Genomic DNA, 17,356 nt, shown 5'->3' with positions numbered 1-17,356 from the left:
CGCGAGCACTGTCCCCGGAGCAGCCCGGCGCCCACGCGGGGGCGGCGCGGTCCTTATCTGCGATATGCTAACTGGGAGCCGCGGCCGCCGGAACTGAGCCCGTGCGGCGGCCCCCAGGGAGGGTCAGGGCGCCTATGTGGGTCAGTCCTTCTGAGCAGCTACTGTGCGGCCGGCCGGCGCGCGGCCAGCGCTGCGCAGGGCGGGGGAGGGGCGGGAGCGCCCGGGCACCCCGGCGCGTCAGGACCCGGGAGCCCAGCTCGGAACTCGATTCCAGGCAGGTTTATTGGCGCCCCCTATAGACCACACGGTGCATCGGCGTGGGGTACAGAGATGCATACCCACAGCCCCCAGCATCTGGGCGCGGGGAGCGCCCGCGAGCGCTTCGGCGGGGCTGGAACCCTCCAGAACCTTCGGGCCGGGTATAATCGGTCTGAGAGGGCTTCAGGGAGGGGGCATCAGGGCTTGGTTGAGACTGGGAAAGGATAGAGCGGCGGCAGTGCCACACCCTCGCGTTTGGGCTTCCACCGGGTCTTTGGGGAGCCGGGGGTCTGGTATGTAGTGTTTCTCTATCTATGGGAATCAGGAAAACGGGAGCTGCTGAGGGGTCCGGAAACCCAACAGAGACGGGCAGTTTGGGAGGCTAGAATCAGACTGGGCCCCCAGAAGCTGGGCTGAACCCTCCAAATCTGGGCAGGCCATTGCTCTGGCCTCTCCACCCATCTGGAACAAAGAGAACAGTGCACGGGCAGGAGGTGAGCCGGATAAGAGGTCTTCCTCTGGAGGGGCCCGCGGCAGCCGGGGATCGCCAGGAAGCCGGAGAGGCCTTGGAGTGCCAGGCTGCCTGCGGCCGGCTATGGCAGCGGGAGCAGCAGCGCGTCCACCAGAAGGTCTGAGCCAGGCCTGCCTCCAGGTTGGGACGTCTTCGACTTAGCTGTGACCTGGCACTGGGCACTCCCATCCTGGGCCTCAGTTTCCCCACCTGTAAAACAGGAATGATGGCTCCTTCACAGGGGTGAGGGGATGCCGGGCCACCCAGCCCTTGGAGGGGGGTGGCTCTCGGCTCCCCTTCCCCCAGGGCCGCTGCCAAACCCCACTCACTGCCCACCTGTCGCCAAGGGCGAGGTAGCCCCCTCCAGCCCATTGGTGCCTGCGTGGGGCCCGGCCCAGCAGCCTTGGCGGAAGATGCTGGCGCTTGGGCCATATCAGGCAACAGGAAGGGGGGGCAGGGAGGGCTTCCTGAAACGGTGGCCTGAGCTCCGGGAGGGGAGGGGACGGAAGACCCAGGAGGGAGAAAGTAATGGGGACAGGAGTGGTGACAGCCTGGAGGGCAGGGGCCTCTGATGCAGTGGGGAGGTTACTGGCGAGACTGCGGATGCTCTTCCGGGTCACAGGCTCAGAGCCAGCAGCACCTCCCCCAGGCCTGCATCCCCACCTCGGGACCCACCCGCCCATTTGAAGAAGAGGCTCCAGCGGTAGCAGAGGGCCCGGAGCCCTGCCCCCCCAAACCACGCTGCACACAGGGTCCCCCAAGTCCATTTTATTCATGTAAAAAAAAAAACCCCAAAACAAAGAATAGAGAGCCCCCTGCTTCCCAGAGCTCACAGCGTCCCCTGGACAACGAGGGCCGCCGCCAGGGGCGAAGCCCCGTGACTCAGCGCTTCTCCCAGAGGGGCAGGAAGGGGAGCAGGGGATGAACCCGCTCCCCTGATGGGGGGAGGGAGGCCATTAGTGTATTTTAAAAAAATAAAAATTTCTAATAATAGAAAGTTAAAAAAAAAAATCTGCCCCCCCCCCAGCATTAGTGTCTTAGCATCCTGCCTCCCCCCAGAGCCCACCCTGGCCACCTCATGCGCAGCCAGCTCAGAGCTGCGTGTTCTCCTCCTGGCTCTCCGAGTCGGCGCCTGACAGGTGCCCGCTGCTCCCGGGCGCGTGACCGTTGCTGGCACAGGCCACCCGCGGCCCGGCCCCCGGCCCCTCGGGCGCCTCGCCCAGCAGGCTCCGGCGGATCTCCTGGGGCAGCCGTGCCCGCAGCTCTTGGCACTCCTGGGCCAGCTGGGCCTGCAGCTGCAGGAGGGGACAGCGTCAGCAGCCCGCCGGCTCACGCCCCCCACCCCCCGCGCCCCGCTGCCCCCTCTGCCCAGGGGGTCCCGCCGGCCCACCTTGGGCTCCTCTTCCGCCAGCTGCTGGAGCACTTGCTGCTGGCCGGACAGGAGTCGCTCGTGACGCTGCTTCTGGGCCTCCTCCAGCTGCAGGGGACAAGGCCTCGGCTCAGGGCCTCTCTGGGAGAGGTCAGGCCCCGTGCAGCCCCGGGGGAGGCGTGCCCAGGGTGACCCCGAGGTGGCCCTGAGGCCAGCGTGCCAGGCCCAGACGCCGGCACTTGGGTTGGCTTCGGGGACGATGTGGGTGAGAGGGGCTGGTGTGGCCCTGAGGGAAGGCTCTAGAAGCTCCTCTCGGGCACACTCTCCCAGGCCAGGTAGGGAGAGCGGGAGGCGGGGGATGGTGGGAGATGGGGGGCAGGTGGCTGTGGGGCCCCACTCACCCTGCGGATGGAGTTGACCGACTCAGTGATGTGTCGGCGGTTGATCTCAGTCAGCTCCCTGCAAGGGAGAGGGGGATGGTTCAGGGGGGCTCCTGGCCCCGCCCGCGACCCCCGCAGGGGGGCACAGCTTCCGCAAGCTTACGCCTCCTTCTTGTGCTTCTCCCTGGTCTTGGCCTCGGAGATGCTGTTGTGGCGTTTCCGGTCCAGGATCTTCTGCAGTTCCTTCTTCTCCCTGCAGGACAGGCGGGTAGGGGGGAGGGGGGAGGTCATGGGAGCGCCGGGCCTTCACCTGCCGGCCCCACCCGCGGGAGCCCCACGCCTTCACCTGTCGTTCGTCTCCTTCAGCTTCTTGAGCTGGGTGAGGTGCGCGTCACAGACGACCTCCCGGAGCCGCAGCTGAACCTGTGGACACAGAGCCGTGAGGCCGGGCTGGCGACGGGCCGGCCCCGCACCCACGGACGCGGGGACGCACCTGTCTCAGGTGCTCCTGCCTCCGCTCGGCCTCCGTGTCTGCCTGCGCCTCGCGCAACTCCAGGAGGCTCTGCACCTGTTTCTTCTGGAACTCCTGGTACCGCTTCATCTCTTCCTCCTCCCCCTTCTCCGACTCGCCCCCTCTGTGGGGAGACGCCTCGGGTGAGCAGGGGCAGGGCAAGGCAGGGAGCCGCCATGCCAAGGGGCGCCCGCTGGGTCCATGAAATGACGGAGCATGCTAGTGCAGCGGGTACAGCGCTTGCCTTGCATGCAGCCGACCTGGGTTCGACCCCTGGCACTACTTATGCTTCCCTGAGCCCCGCAAGAGGTGATCCCCTGAGCACCACTTGAGTGTGGCCCCAGAACAAGCCAAAAAAAAAAAAAAAAAGATGGAGCAAATGATGCCAACTGCTCTGGGTTCAAATATGGGCTCCTCACGGGAACTGCAAAAGAGGCATCAAGGGTCGGAGTGACAGCACAGCAGGTAAGATGCTGGCTTTGCACGCAGCCGACCTGGGTTTGATCTCCGGCATCCCACATGGTCTCCTGAGCACTGCTAGGAGTGATCCCTGAGTGCAGAGCCAGGAGGAAGCCCTGAGCATCGCTGGCTGTGCACCCCTCAAAAGATAAATAAATAAATAAATAAATAAATAAATAAATAAAGGAGGTATCAGTCCAGCCCCCGGGTGGGGCTCAGCTGTGACGCTCCTGTCTCACACGGAGGAGGCCCTAGGTTTGATTCTCTGCACTGCAAAAATTAACTTTGAAACAAAACCCATCTGGGCTGGGGCCATGCCTGTGTCTCAGTGTGAGGGAGCTCTGACCCCGGATTCCACAACCCGGGGCTTGCAGCACTGGCCAGGATCGACCCGAGTACTGAGTCAGGAACAGTCTGGTCCTATCAGTTGTGACCTCAAAACCCAACATTAAAAAGTCAACAAGACAGGGCTGGAGCGATAGCACAATGGGTAGCGCGTTTGCCTTGCACGCGGCCCACCCGGGTTCGATCCCGGCATCCCACATGGTCCCCTGAACACCCCCAGGAGAAATTCCCGAGTGCGGAGCCAGATGTGGTCCCCCAAAATCAAAAGTCAACAAGAGGCACCTCTCCGGGGCCCCGTTTTCCTGGAACCGAGCCCTCAGGGCGCTGCCAGCCCTCCCGCCCTCCCGTGCACAGCGGCTGGTGGGCTGGTGGGCACTCACGGGCCGCCCCCCCGGGGCCGGGCCTGGGCCAGGCCGTCGAGCAGCCGCCGCGTGAGCGCCACCGCCTTCCGCTGGTGCTTCTTCAGCAGCTCCCGCAGGTCTCGCTCCTGCCGGCTCCGCAGCTTCACCAGAGTCTTGTGGCCACGGAGCTCGTCCAGCGGGACCGGGGCCACCTCTGGGCAAGCCGGTGCATGTGGTCAGGAGGGGCGGGGCTGGACCGGGCCACACCCACCCGCCGAAGCCCCGCCCGAGGCCCCGCCCCTACCTGAGAGGATGCTGGCGATGAGGTCATCCCGCTGCCCTGGGGGAGCAAGAGCAGGGCTGAGCAGCCCGGGCAGACCACCGGGCCTGCCCCTCAGCCCACCGGGCCCCTCTTACCTGGGCTGCTGATGGACGGGCTGGTGGGGGAGGTGACAGGGCCCGGGGGCCAGCGCGGGGAGGAGTCCAGTGGGCTGACTGTGGGGTTGGCAGCCAGCTGGGCCCCGGGCTGCGCACACTGGGTCTCCTGGCAGGTCTCCGGGCCTGCCTGGGCCTGGAGGGGGGAGGGGAATGCTCTTTCCACCCAGCTGTGTCCTCCCAGCCCTGTCGGTGGCCCACCTGGCCCTGGGACGTGGGGCAGCATCTGACCGAGGGGCGCTGTGAAAGCAGCGTTTCCGAGCCCCATCACCAGGACCCAGGGCCCATCGCCGGCGCTCAGGAACTTCCAGATTGTTCCGGGAAGGCCTGGCTTGGCCCCAAGTTCCCTCCCTGTTCCGAGGCTCTCTCCACCCTTGCCCGCAGCTGCTCTTCTCCCTGGTTGCTTAGCTCCTGATTAAATCACCGAGGAAGTGACCGCAGAGTGGGCACCAGCCTCGCCCGCTAACAGCTCCCGCTGCCGGCCCTGGGGACTCGGCCCAGACGGGCGCTGGGCGGGCCCCGCCCCCGCGCCACGGAAGCCACACAGCCCCCTCGGGATCAGCTCCAGGACCCCACCTTGGAAGGGGCTCCGCGGCCTGCACCTGTCCCGCGGAACCCTGCAGCACATGGCCATCCCGCCATCCTGACGGCCTCTCATATGCAAAACGGGTGGTTTCACCTCCTAAGCAAAGCGTGACCCCAGGCCCCAGCCAGGGGCGGCCTCGAGCCTCTGCGGCTGGAGCTCAGTCACTTGGCTTCATTTGGGCATTAGGAAGAATCCAGAAAGGGGTCTGGGCTCTCCCGGCTGTCCGTGGGACCGGAGGCCGCCCACCCTGGCGAACGGGAGGGGGGCACCAGCCAGCCCCCTGCCTGCCCAGCTCACCTCACATTCCCCGATGAGGGCGGCCAGCTGGTTGGCCCTCTGGTCCATCAGGCTCACGTGTTTGATGGGGTTGATCAAGGCCTCGGCGTAGTCTAGGGGGCAGCAGAGGGCGAGGGTCTCGGGCACTGGACGCCAGAGGCCCAGCCACCTACCTACCAGCGGTGGCATCCCCGGCACCCCAGAACCCCCGTCCTGGGAGGCATCTGTCTTCCCCCGCAGTGGGGTGCCCTGGGGTAGCCCTCCCTAGCTGAGGTGCCCCTCACCCTGGTGGTCGTCAGGGATGTAGTCAGAGGCCTCGGTGTAGATGAGCAGGGCGGGCAGGCAGAGCGGCTGGTTGGCCTCGTTCCGCAGGCAGATGTAGTGGTACCCTGCACGGGGGTGCCAGCCCAGAGTTGGACCCCACCGGGACACACACGCTGACCGCCACCGCCCCCTCCCTGCCCGGTACCTGAGCGGATGGCAGACACAGGCAGGATGCGGTGCCCGACAAACCGGCCGCCCTCCTCAAAGGCCGCAATGCGCAGTGAGGCCAGCGTGGGCAACACCACCTGTGGGCAAGCGGGCACGGAGTCACAGGGCTGGCCCCGGCCTCCAGGGCATACGATGTCAGTGGTCACCCTCTGACCCGCGGTCATGCAGCCAGTAGCGGGTCCCGGCCTTGACTGTGGGCCTGCGCGGCTCACCCCACCTCAAAAGCTGTGGCATGGGGGGGGCTGGGAAAAGGGCTCACAGGGCTCGAGTACGTGGGAGCCCCCGTTTGATCCCCAACGTGGCATGGTACCCCAAACCCCCCTGGGTGTGGCCGAAAAGGAAAAGAAAGCGAAGAAGAAGCACAGGATGAACTGAGCTCAGGTTCCATGCCAGCTGGGAGCAGAGGGGTCTGAGCCGGAGAGAGAGCACCCTGGGGCCTCCGGGACCCCTTGAGCTGCCTCTTTCCTCTCTTCTCATCCCAAGGTGGGCGAGGAGCCCCGGCCTGGCTAACGCCTGCCGTCCTGGGGACCACCCCCACCAGCATCCACCTGACAGGAGCGCGCGAGGCTCGGGCTCACCTTGGGGAAGTCAAAGGGCTCCTCGTCCCACACGGGGTTGAAGGAGTTGCCCTGGGAGGTCCGGGTGCGGTACTTGCGCCGGGTGTCCACGGGGAGCCCAAACATGTCCACCTCCACGTAGATGCCCACCTTGCGGTCGGACAGGAACTGCCCCGAGATCACCTGCAGGCGGCAGGAGGTGAGTCGGCGCTCAGGCTGCCCCCCCACAGCCTGGCCCCGGCCCTCCCTGTCCCCACCTTGACCCGCAAGGCATTGGCCACGATGCCATCCACGATGACCTCGGTGAAGGGGTCGAAGGACTTGTCGGGCCGCCGCATGAACTCGGGCTTCAGCAGGTAGCCGCTGCGCCCGTTGTACTCGAACACGCCGGCGTTGAGCTGCATTGGCACATCTGGGGGCGACACAGTGAGGGCACGGTTCCGTGGGGCGACAGGGCAGAGGGAGTCCCCAGGTGCAGGCTTTCAGATGGCACCAGGGCAGGGCACTTGCCTTGCACACGGCTGACCCGGGTTCGATCCCCAGCACCCCATATGGTCCCCTGAGCACAGAGGCAGGAGTGAGCCCTGAGCACAGAGGCAGGAGTGAGCCCTGAGCACAGAGCTGGGAGTGAGCCCTGAGCACAGAGCTGGGAGTGAGCCCTGAGCACAGAGGCAGGAGTGAGCCCTGAGCACAGAGCTGGGAGTGAGCCCTGAGCACAGAGCTGGGAGTGAGCCCTGAGCATCGCCCGGTGAGGCTCCAAAACCAAAACCAAACGAACAAAAGAACCAGGAGGGGAAGGGGCTGGATCAGGCAAGGCAGGGGGCAGCGGGTCGGGTGTGGCGGCAGCGGGGGCCCAGGCAGGGGTCGCGGGGACTCACCCAGGGTCTGGAAGTTGAGTGCCACCAGCTGGCAGCCCACGTTCCAGAAGAGCTGCGGCATGTAGTTGGAGGAGTCCACTCTGGTGCCCTTGGGGTAGATGCGGCTCAGCTGCTGCTTGTTGTATCTGAGCCACAGGTCAGGGCCAAGCGGGCAGTTCGACACCCGTCCCCCCTCTCCTGATGCCCAGGCCACCCAACCCAGCCCCGGGGCTGGTGGTGAGGTCAGCGGGGCGCCCATGCAGGGCTACTCCCCAGGCGGGCGGTGGCAGGGGGGACAGCAGGGTGCCCTGGCAGGGGGGATCGTGGGGTGCCGCCCTGAGCACCCCGCGGTCGCACCCGGAAAGGATACTCCACAAACTCCATGGGGCTCTTGGTCAGCTGCTCCATGGCCTTGGTCTCCACGAAGGACGACATCTCGAAGCACTTGTTCCTCTCTGGGGGGGCCCAGGAGCGCGTGAGGCCTGGCAGGGCCACTGCTGTCCCCGCCCCGCCCCCCCGGTCCCTGCAGCCCACTCACTCCGAGCAGCCTCGAAGGACTTGAACTTGACGGGCTCGACGTAGTTGACCAGCGTCGACATCTCCTCTGTGGCATTGACCTCGCTGCTGGCGGTGCCCTGTGGTCCCCGAGTGGTCAGCAGGGCCCTGCCCCGCGCTGACCCTCTCCCTGCCCCCAGCCCATCCGTCCCGGGTCATCTCCCCAGGACCTCCCATATGTCTCCTGGCTCCCCGACCCCCAATGCTGACATGCCGCACCGGACCCCCAAGTCAGCCTCTGCCCGCGAGGACCCCGATTCCCACACTGAGCCCCGCTTTCTCCCGGGGGTCCCAGGGTGCTGCCTTGCCCCTGGCTCTGACCTCCCAAACGGTGCACCTCAGGGTCCCCACGCGTACCCCTCCTGCCCGGACCCCCGGATCCCGCTCCTCGGGTCTAACCCCTCCCTGACCACCCCCTGCCCGCTGGGTGTCTCAGGGGTCCCTCCCCCAGGGCCCCCGGGAACCTGTCAGGCAGCAGACAAACACGGGGAAGGGCCCCCCGACTCCCCGCCCCAGGGCTGACCTCATCTGTGGTCGGCTTTTTGGGGTCTGTCTGCTCATCCTCTTCCTCGTCTTCCTCCTCATCCTCCCGGTCATTGGGTCCAGGAACTTCAGGGCCCGGCACCGGCCCGTCCTCGCCCAGAGACTTCTGCAGCTCCAGGCTGGGCTTGTCCAGGGCCGCCTCCTCGCCGTTGCTCAGGCCCGTGCAGCTGTCGGAGCTGGGAGACCCTGGAGCAGACAGGCGTAGGGTCAGAGGGCAGAGGTCATGGCACCCGGGCAGGGGCCAGTGAGGGTGTAGTCTGTGTGTGTGTATGCAGGGAGAAGGTTGAGGGGTACCCTTAGGGCAGTATGGTGAAGGTGGAGGTGAGAGGTCACAGCTAAACAGCTTAACTCAATGGCAGTTGGGGTCATAGGTCAAGAGTCAGGGTGCAGGGGTCAAAGCGATAGTACAGTGCAGTGCAGAGGGTGTTTGCCTTGAGTGCAGCTGACCCGGGTTCAATTTCCAGCATCCCATATGGTCCGCCGAGCACCGCCAGGAGTAATTCCTGAGTGCAGAGCCAGGAGGAACCCCTGAGCATCGCCGGGTGTGACCCATAAAAGCCAAAATAAAATAAAATATTTCTTAAACAGTCGGGGCGCAAAGGCCTGCCAGGAAGGGAGTCAGAGAGTCTCAGAGCGTAAGCAACAGGAACGGGGCTTGGGGAGGTGGCACCGTAGCAATGACAGTGGGGACAAGCGTGAGGCTCGGGTCAGGGGTCAGATTGGGAGTATCAGGTGAGGAGATCAAGCCTTAGTGAAAAACATTTCCAGCTGGGTGACTCTGGGAGACACAAAACAGGGGTCAGAGGTCTAAGGGTCAGGCCCCACTTGGCAGTGGTCCCCTGAGGTCAGAGGTCAGCTGCCAACCGGCTGCAGGGAAGGGCTCTGTGACTGGGGGAGGTCAAGGTCGAGGGCTCGGGAGTGGGATAGAGGCAATCCCAACTGGGGCGGCTCTCAGCAGGGGCACTGGGGTCTGGGGTCGGGGGGTCAGGGGTCCCCCGCTGGCCGGCGGGAGGGGAGGCGCACCGAGCTGGGGCGAGGAGGGCTCGGTGGCGGCGGAGCTCTCGCTCAGGGCCGAGTTGCTCTGTTCCAGCGGCCGTTTGCGCACGGAGCTCCCGGGGACGCCAGTGCTGGGCTGGTGACGCTTCTTGTTCTTCACCAGGATGCGGCCCATCAGGTCCTGGGGGCTGGGCAGGGGCACGCCCGGGGCCAGCTGGTGGGGCAGGCAGGTCAGAGCCTCCTCAGAGGTGCCCCCGCCCTGCGCCCCCGCCCCGCCCCCAGCTCCTCGGCCGTACCGGGTACTTGTCCAGCGGGTCGATGAGCAGCGCGTCCCCGAAGATGGAGCGGCAGTACTCGGCCATCTTGGCCTGCTGCTTGGCCCTGCGGGGTCCGGGCCAGAGGTCAGGGGGCACAGCAGCCGGAGGGGGCGGGGTGCCCCCGGGCGCGGGGCTGCAGGGCGGCACTCACGAGTCCACGTGGTTCTCAAAGGACAGGATGACGGGGTAGGGCGAGGTCTTGAAGGCCGTCTCGGCGATGGCCTCCAGCACGTCGCGCAGCGGCACCTCGGTGGTCATGGTGAAGCCGTGGGTGATGAAGGGCTCGTCCTCGGGCGGCCGCCCCTTCCACACGTCCAGCTCCACGCAGCGGCAGCCCCACAGCAGCGCCTGCCGGTACATCTCCACCGACGACGTCCCGGTCAGCTGCCCCGCTGGGGGCGAGGCTCGGTCACACAGGCCGCCCTCGGGCCGGCTCCTTCCGACCCCGCCCTGCCCGAAACCCCCAGTCCTGGCAAGGAACCCTCTGTGGAGCCAGCACCGTCGGGGAGCCCCAGGGTGGGGTCACAGACAGCCCCCTCCCCACATACACAGGCTCCAGCCCCCTCTCGGCTCTGCATCAGTCCCATCCCCTCCGGCCTGGGGCCCCAGGGCCCCCCACCTCCCAGCCCATCTGGCTGGAAACAGGCCAGCCTGCTCCTCCCAAATTCCCCCTGGGCAGGGGGCGGTGGCCCCGCCCACACATTCCTCCCCGAGGTGACCCTGGTCAGCAGGGCCTCACTGCCCCGTCGCAGCCTCCGCCACTCTTTCCTTCCTGTACGTTTCTCTTGTGGGGTCACACCCAGCGGTCCTGAGGGCCTGCTCCCAGCACAGGGCTCGGACAATGGGGGGGGGATTGGGGCCTTCACCTGGGGCTGCCACAGGTAAAGCAAACGCTTGTGCCTCCTCAGCCCTCCCCCTGCGGAAGGGCACCTAAGCCCAGTCAAAGAAGGTAGCCCAGGGCCGGAGGCAAGTACAGCAGGGAGGACGCTGGCCTGGCATCAGCCGGCCCAGGCTCCATCCCTGCATCCCTTACAGTCCCTTGAGCCCTGCTAGGCATGATCCCTGAGCACCGCTGGGCATGGCCCAAAAGACAGGAAAAAGAAAGAAGACGCGGGGCTGTAGCGATAGCACAGCGGGGAGGGCGTTTGCCTTGCATGCGGCCGACCCGGGTTCGATTCTCAGCATCCCATAGGGTCCCTCAAGCACCGCCAGGAGTAATTCCTGAGTACAGAGCCAGGAGTAACCCCTGGGCATCGCTGGGTGTGACCCAAAAAGAAAAAAAAAGAGAGAGAGAGAGAAGACGCTCCAGAGGGTCCCCGCGAGGGCGCCCCCCCGCTCACCCGTGAGGTAGGTGTTGTGGGAGGAGTTGATGAAGTAGGCGCTCAGGGGCTGGGTCATGTCCGCGCTCAGGTCCAGCGCCTCCAGGGGCAGGATGCCGTTCTCCTCGCCCCCCAGGTAGCGGCTGAAGCCCTCCATGGACATCTGGTCTGGGGAGGGGTGGTCAGTGGGGTCAGCAGCCTGCTGTGAGTCCCCGCCCCCCCCCGCCGGGCCGCCCACCCCGGCACTCACCCCGCTCCAGGAACTGCTGGTTGGGTTCGTACTTCTCGATGAGCAGCCGGGCCTGCGAGGGCCGCAGCGGCGGGTACAGCACCTCGTTGAGCCTCGGGTCCCGCTGCTTCTGGTTGATGAAGTCCATGAGCTGCTCCAGCGTCAGGTACGGCTTGCCCTTGGCCCCTCTGGGGAGGGGGGGGGAGTCGAGTCAGGCCAGAGCCCTGGGATGGCGGGGGGGGCAGGGAGGCGGCGTCCAGCTCCGAGGGCGAGGGCCTTGGCGGGGCAGCTGGTGATCCCAGGCCCGGGTCCCGGCTCAGCGGCAGCCCCCACAGTGCCCCCTGCACCGGCCCGGTTGCGCCCTCACATCTCCAGCAGGATCTTGTCTATGTCCGGCCTCAGGCACAGCTTGTTCAGGAAACGCTCGAAGATCTCCAGGGAAAACTCGTCGGGCCGAATGGACTCGCTCTGGAGGGCCGGGGAGGGCTGGGTGAGCACCCGGGGCTGGCCCGCGCCGCCCCCCCTGCCCTGCCCCGCGCCAAGCCCACACGCGCACCCGGTTGAATTTGAGGCCACAGGACTCCAGCGCCGTCTCCACACGCTTCTTGTCTGCTGAGAACATCTTCAGAATGCTGCAGGACGGGAGAGGGGTGAGGGGCCGGGCCAGGGCAGGGGGCGGGGGAGGGGGTGAGGGGGTCTGGGCCCATGGCAGGGGTGGGGTGGGGTGGGGTGCACACTTCTTGACCGGAATCCGCCCGTCCTGGTTCACTTGCAGCTTCAGCTTTGTGTATCTGGGGAGACAGGGGCGGGGTCATACCCTGGCACCAGTTCCCGGGCCCCCCCTCCCCCACCCGTCCGGACCCTGGGCCCGGGCCTCACGCCTTGCGCAGGAAGGTGTTCCGGGAGGCGTTCTGAGCCAGGATGTTCATCGCCAGCTTGAACAGCTCCTCAGCCCAGACCTGTGGGGTCCGAATTGGGGGGTGGGTGGGTGATGAGGGAGCAACAGGGGGCCGGGCTGTCCCCGCACACCCCGCATCCCCCTCCTTCCGCTCGGGGTCTCCGGCTGACCTAGGCTGACGGGGATGGGGCAGCCTCGGAATAGGCCCTGCCCCTCCTCCCCCTGACTCTTGGCCCACCTTGGCGGTGTCGTCCTGCACGGCCATGAAGTTCAGGAACGTGGTGTTCACTGGGTCAGGCCCCGCCACCACGGTCATCAGCTTCTCCTCGAGCCGGGCGTCGGGGCCCCCAAAGCCCAGCACCTCCCGGATCTTGGGGTCCTGAACGGACAGAGCGCAGGGTAGGGTGGGCGTGCCCAGGCCCCCTCCCCGCCTCCTCGATGCACCCTGGTCCTTTCACTCACCTTGGGCAGGCGGGCGTAGCGCCCCGTGCGAGTGTCCCTGATGGAGCTGATGTCCAGCGTGTCCACCTCCTGGGGAGACCAGGTGCCCGCGGCCATCAGCGTCCCCACCCTTAGCCACAGCCCCCACCCTTAGCTTTTCTGTCTGGGGGGCCTCGGGGGGGAGGTTGGTCAGCAGCCAGGCCCCTCCCCATGGCAGGGGAAGGAGTCTGGGGGTGCCGGGCACCCGCCCTGGCCCTTACCATGTTGGGCCCTGTCCAGTACAGGAAGAAGCCATTGCTGTCCACGCGAAGGGTCACCAGGTTCCGACTGGAGGTCTCCTGGGAAAGGCCAGGTGTGAGGCCCGCTGAGGTCCCTAGAGACACTGGCCCCACACCCCAACTTCTGCCCGTGCTGCCGACGCAGCCCCCCTCCCGCTGCTGGGGTCCCAGGGTTCCGGCAGGAAAGGCCGCAGGGCCCTGACTCCCCATCGCCCTTTGCACTCTTCCCTGACGCCAGAAATCTGACCCACCTCCTTAGGGAGGCCTCCCGGGCCCCAGCGCCGGGGCTCGGTTACCCCAGAAGGTCTGAGGGCACCAACACCCCCCCCCCCCCCGGCCCAGGGGAGGCTTATGGGAAGAGAGCAGGTTTCCTGGACCGGAGAGCGAACTGGACGCAGGGAGTGACTCCTGAGCACCGAGCGGGGAGTGGGCCCTAAGCGATATGGGTGTGGCCCCCAAACAAACAACAGATGAAGGAAAGCAAGGGTCTCCGAGTGCGACCCCCGACCCCCTCAGCGCCCAGGTGCAACCAAGACAACCGCCCCAAGTCCCTAATCCTGAACCTCATTGCACCCCAGCCTCACGGCCCAGCCCCCCCCAAAGAACACAGACGGAGTGCCCCCAGGGCCCACGCCGCCCCAGGGCGGTCAGTGAGGCCGCCCCCACCCGCAGCCCTGCGACGAAGGCACGCTGCCCCATTTTCCAAGAAGGGCCTGGCCTGGCAAGCTCCCAGGACACCCCAGCAACGCGGGAACAGCGGCCAGCCGGGCGGGGTCCTGGGGGGGTGCGGGCACACTTGGTCCCAGGACCTCAGCAGCTCCCTCAGCTGCCACTGCTGTCTGGGGTCAACCCTATCCCTGGCATAACTCCCCTGTCCCCCCAAGGACCCGCCCCGAGGCGACAGGAGAGTGAGCACAGGCTGGAGGTGCACCCAGCACCCCCCCAACCCCGAGCTGGGGCCTCCAGACTCAGCTTCCCTCCCGGGAAATGGGCACTGCGCACCCCACCCACAGGCAGGAGGGGGAGCCGTGGGGAGGGGCGGGGGGGACGCCTTGGGGGATGCTTGGGGCTCAGGGGCAGGTTTGTGGGTGCTGCCTCCAGGGCTCCCCTCGCCTGGCCCCGTCACTGGTTCCAGGGGTCCTGGCCTGGGGACAGCCCAGACCCAGGCTCTGCGGCCCCAGTTCTGGTCAGGCACCCCGGGGCCATCTCCCAGGTCCACTTCCTTATTTGGGTTTATCACACTGGAAGGAAAAGAAGAAACTTTTCCCTTCAGGCCCGCCTGCCGGGAGGGGGCTGCCCCGCACCCCCGAACCACAGGGGGTACCCGAGGGCCCCCCCTCGGTGGCACACCTGCTGCCTCCAGCCCCGCCCCCGGCCCCTCCCCCGCCCCCCGCCCCGCCCCACCCAGCCGGAAAGGAGCTGGTGCTTCCCGGCCGTGGCCTGACCGGGAAGGAGTGCAGGGGAAGCTCGGACAGGCCCGGGGAGGCCGGGAGGAACGCCGGGCCAGGGGCCAGAGAAGGGGGGCCCCCCCCCGCCCGGCACAGTCGGGGAGTCGGGTGTGGGGCCCCGGGCATCTGGGAGGCACTTGGGCACGGCAGGTAGATAGGGGGGAGATAGGGGGGCCAGGATTTATTGGGGTTCAAAGTCCCAGTGCTAAGGAGTAGAGACTAAAGTTTCCCAAGGGTGGAGAAAGTTGGGGAGGGGGGGCAAAGTCTCCACTGGGGGTGACTTGGTGCGTCCACCTGGGCAGGCCGGCGGGCTGGGACCCATTGGCAGGGCAGAGGCGGCCAGAACAGGGTGGGAAAGTGATGAATGGAGAGGAATGTTGGGGTTCGGGGCGCTAGGGAAGGTGGGTCCCGGGAGGGCACTCCCCCATAATGGGGTGCCCTCAGCCCACGACGGGCCGGGGTCCCGGGGCCGCTGAGCCTCAGTGCCCGCCCGGCGGGACTCCGGGGACCAGGCCCGGGGAAAGCAGAGAGAGACCAGGAAGGAGTGGGCAGAGCGAATTAAAATGGGGGTCCGGGGCTTATTGGGGTTCAAAGTCTCCCAGGCCAAAAAAAAAAAAAACAAATGGAAAACTTAAATGATCCGTGGCCGCGGGGCCGGCGGGGAGCGGGGGGGACGGAGCCTCGCGACCGAGCGTTTGGGGACCCAAGTGGCCGGGGCAGCGCCGGGCGGGGAGAGGCGTCCCGCACGCAGCGCGCGGTGCCCGGCGTCCCGCCGAGCCGGGCGGGGGGCGCCCGGCCGCGGGCGGCGCGGGGGGACCCCGGCACTCACCTCGTCCCACTTGATGAACTTACTCCCGCGCCGCAGGGTGTCCACCACGGTGGGCGGCTCCAGCTGCAGCGCGTGGACGCCGGGCCTGGCGCCCGCCATGGCCGGGCCGGGGGCGGCTCGGAGACTCACGGAGCCGCGACGGGGACCGCCGGCGCCGCTGCTGCGTCCGCGAGCTCCCGCGCCGCCGCTCCGGCCCCGCGGCGTCAGCGCCCGCCCGCCAGACTGTCCGGGACCGACCCCGGGCCCGGCGGGGCGGGGCGGGGCCGGGCGGGGGCGGGGCGCGCGGCCGCCCCCCCCCCCCGCCCGAGTCGCGCCGGCGCCCCCTGGCGGCCGGGGCGGGGACGGCAGCGCGCGGTGGGCATCGCGCGGCGGCGGCGGCGGCGGCGGCGGCGGCGGCGGTAGCCGGGCCCTCGGCGAGGGCCGCGGGCTGGCAGCTGCGCCGCGCGCGATCGGGATGGGGAGAGAGCAAAGAGCGCTCGGTAGTGGCTGGGGGTTCGGGGGGACGCGGTGTTGAGGGCGCGCATGAAAAACGGACGGGACCAGCTCAGCTCGCCAAAGTTGCGCAGAGGCGGGGCGGGGGTCCCCTGGAGGTCGGGAGAGGGGGCGCGGCGGGTCGCCGAGCCCGGCACCCCCCACACCGGGCTCCGCAGCACTTAGCTGAGTGCAGGAAAGGCCACTCCCAGCCCCCTCATCTCGCGTCCCCCGCTCCCGCAGCGGCGCGTTTCCCCCCTCCCGGGGAGCACTTAGCCAGCTAATGGGCCTCCCGCCGACGGGCGCCCCTCCCCCGGCCCTGTGCCCGGGGACTCCTGGCGCCGGCCGCGCCTCCTTGCAGGACCCGTGCACCCTGGCCTTCCAGAGACCGCCCTGGAATAACGCCTCCCCGTTTGTGTCGTCCACCCCCGTATCCAAATCCTGAGCCTGTCCCTGCAAGGTTCCAAACTGTGAAGGGGTAGTTGGTCCTTCGTCCAGGGGCGTCTGAAATCCCGAGGGCGTCAGGATCAAGGGGCGTTTTGAGGGGCTCAGCAATGCCAGGGCTTCAGCAGGTGCCTGCCCTGAAATATTCCTCGCAGCCAGGGGAGGGGGGCGATGGCGGAAGGCGCATGGGCACTGCCATGGGTGGGGGCTGCAGCCCCTCCCCCGCAGGGCTTGACTGGGGGGGGCTCCTGCCTGGGGGCCCCTGTGGGAGCCCCCCCAGTATAGAGGCAGTAGCAGCAGCAGGTTTAAAGTAGAACTCATCCAGAGGGGCCAGCAAGTCACCTAGAAACCCAGAAAAGATGGAGCTGGTTCTTGGGGAGGAGGGGTCAGGCTAGGAGAGGGGGACCCTGAAGGCCCCTTGGCCCCTGACTCTGACACCCAGGGGGAGCCCTCGGGGCTCTGGCCACCCTCATAATCCCCACCCATGACGCTAGTTCTAACCTCTGGAAGCGGGCTGGCCTTTGACCCAGGCCCTCTGGGGTGCAACTATCTGCAGAGGAAGCCCAGAGAGGGGCCAGGACTTGCCCAAGGTCACACAGCTTTTGGGGAGGCGTGCAAGTTCTTGAAGGCTACTGCCTCCTGTCCTGCCTCTCCTCCTTGACCTTGAAGACACAATCAGGGGGGCACAGGACAGAGCTCCCCCTCTCACCTGGCCACAGAGCCTGATCCCTCACAGTACCCCAGATGTTGTGGGGCGGGGGCCTGCAGGGGGAGAAGGCCAGGTTCTAGTCTGCGGCCAAACCCCGAAGATAAAAGTAGTCAGGGAGGAAATAAGTGGGTGCAAGGACGGGGTGCTGGCTAGAGCGGATGTGGGGGGAGATGTTTACAGGCCAGGGGCCAGCAGTGACCTGGGGGGGGGTGCAAGGCAGGGCAAGGTCAGGGGTCTGCAGGCCCCTTGGAGCCTCGGAAAAGGAGAGGAGCCCAGAGCCAGCACCCCTTTCCTCCCTGCACCCGCTCTTCCCAAGGCCGGCAGCCTCCATTAAACAGGCTCTTTCCGGCCTGGACACGGCAGGAATGGTCAGCATGCTCACCAGCAGGCCGCCTAGCCAGCCTCTGCCGTCGATTCAAGGAGAGGGCGTGCCCGGCTCCCGGGACCCTCCCAGGCCTGAAAGCAGCCTCAGATGAACTCAGAGTGGGGGGGCTGGGACCCC

The 17,356-nt window shown here is 67.2% G+C and overlaps 1 protein-coding gene across 3 annotated transcripts; it reads right to left on the bottom strand.

Moving 5' to 3' along the window:
- Positions 1-267: 267 nt before the first annotated feature.
- PLCB3 (phospholipase C beta 3) lies at positions 268-15,477 on the bottom strand. 3 transcript variants are annotated; one of them, XM_055141675.1, is made up of 32 exons: positions 15,231-15,477; positions 12,936-13,013; positions 12,697-12,765; positions 12,473-12,613; positions 12,216-12,295; positions 12,074-12,127; positions 11,893-11,968; positions 11,704-11,804; positions 11,358-11,524; positions 11,129-11,275; positions 9,940-10,180; positions 9,768-9,852; positions 9,499-9,685; positions 8,456-8,661; positions 7,916-8,012; positions 7,748-7,832; positions 7,399-7,523; positions 6,778-6,932; positions 6,542-6,703; positions 5,941-6,040; positions 5,756-5,860; positions 5,493-5,584; positions 4,592-4,745; positions 4,479-4,514; positions 4,214-4,388; positions 3,012-3,153; positions 2,865-2,941; positions 2,682-2,771; positions 2,540-2,597; positions 2,160-2,246; positions 1,836-2,064; positions 268-979 (listed from the first exon to the last, which is right to left on the bottom strand). In XM_055141675.1, the coding sequence occupies exons 1-31, from the start codon at positions 15,327-15,329 to the stop codon at positions 1,861-1,863; spliced, it is 3,675 nt and encodes a 1,224-aa protein (XP_054997650.1). In that variant the 5' UTR covers positions 15,330-15,477; the 3' UTR covers positions 268-979; positions 1,836-1,860. The 3 variants fall into 3 exon arrangements, with proteins under 3 accessions (XP_054997650.1, XP_054997648.1, XP_054997649.1); XM_055141673.1 differs by having other exon boundaries at positions 269-979; positions 1,845-2,064; XM_055141674.1 differs by lacking the exon at positions 268-979 and having other exon boundaries at positions 1,523-2,064.
- Between the last annotated feature and the right edge of the window lie 1,879 nt (positions 15,478-17,356).

This window comes from Sorex araneus, chromosome 6 (genome assembly GCF_027595985.1).
Source record: "Sorex araneus isolate mSorAra2 chromosome 6, mSorAra2.pri, whole genome shotgun sequence".
NCBI classification, from domain to species: Eukaryota; Metazoa; Chordata; class Mammalia; order Eulipotyphla; family Soricidae; genus Sorex; species Sorex araneus.
The sequence above is the reverse complement of the archived record's forward strand: the minus strand, read 5'-3'. Positions and strand labels throughout refer to the sequence as shown.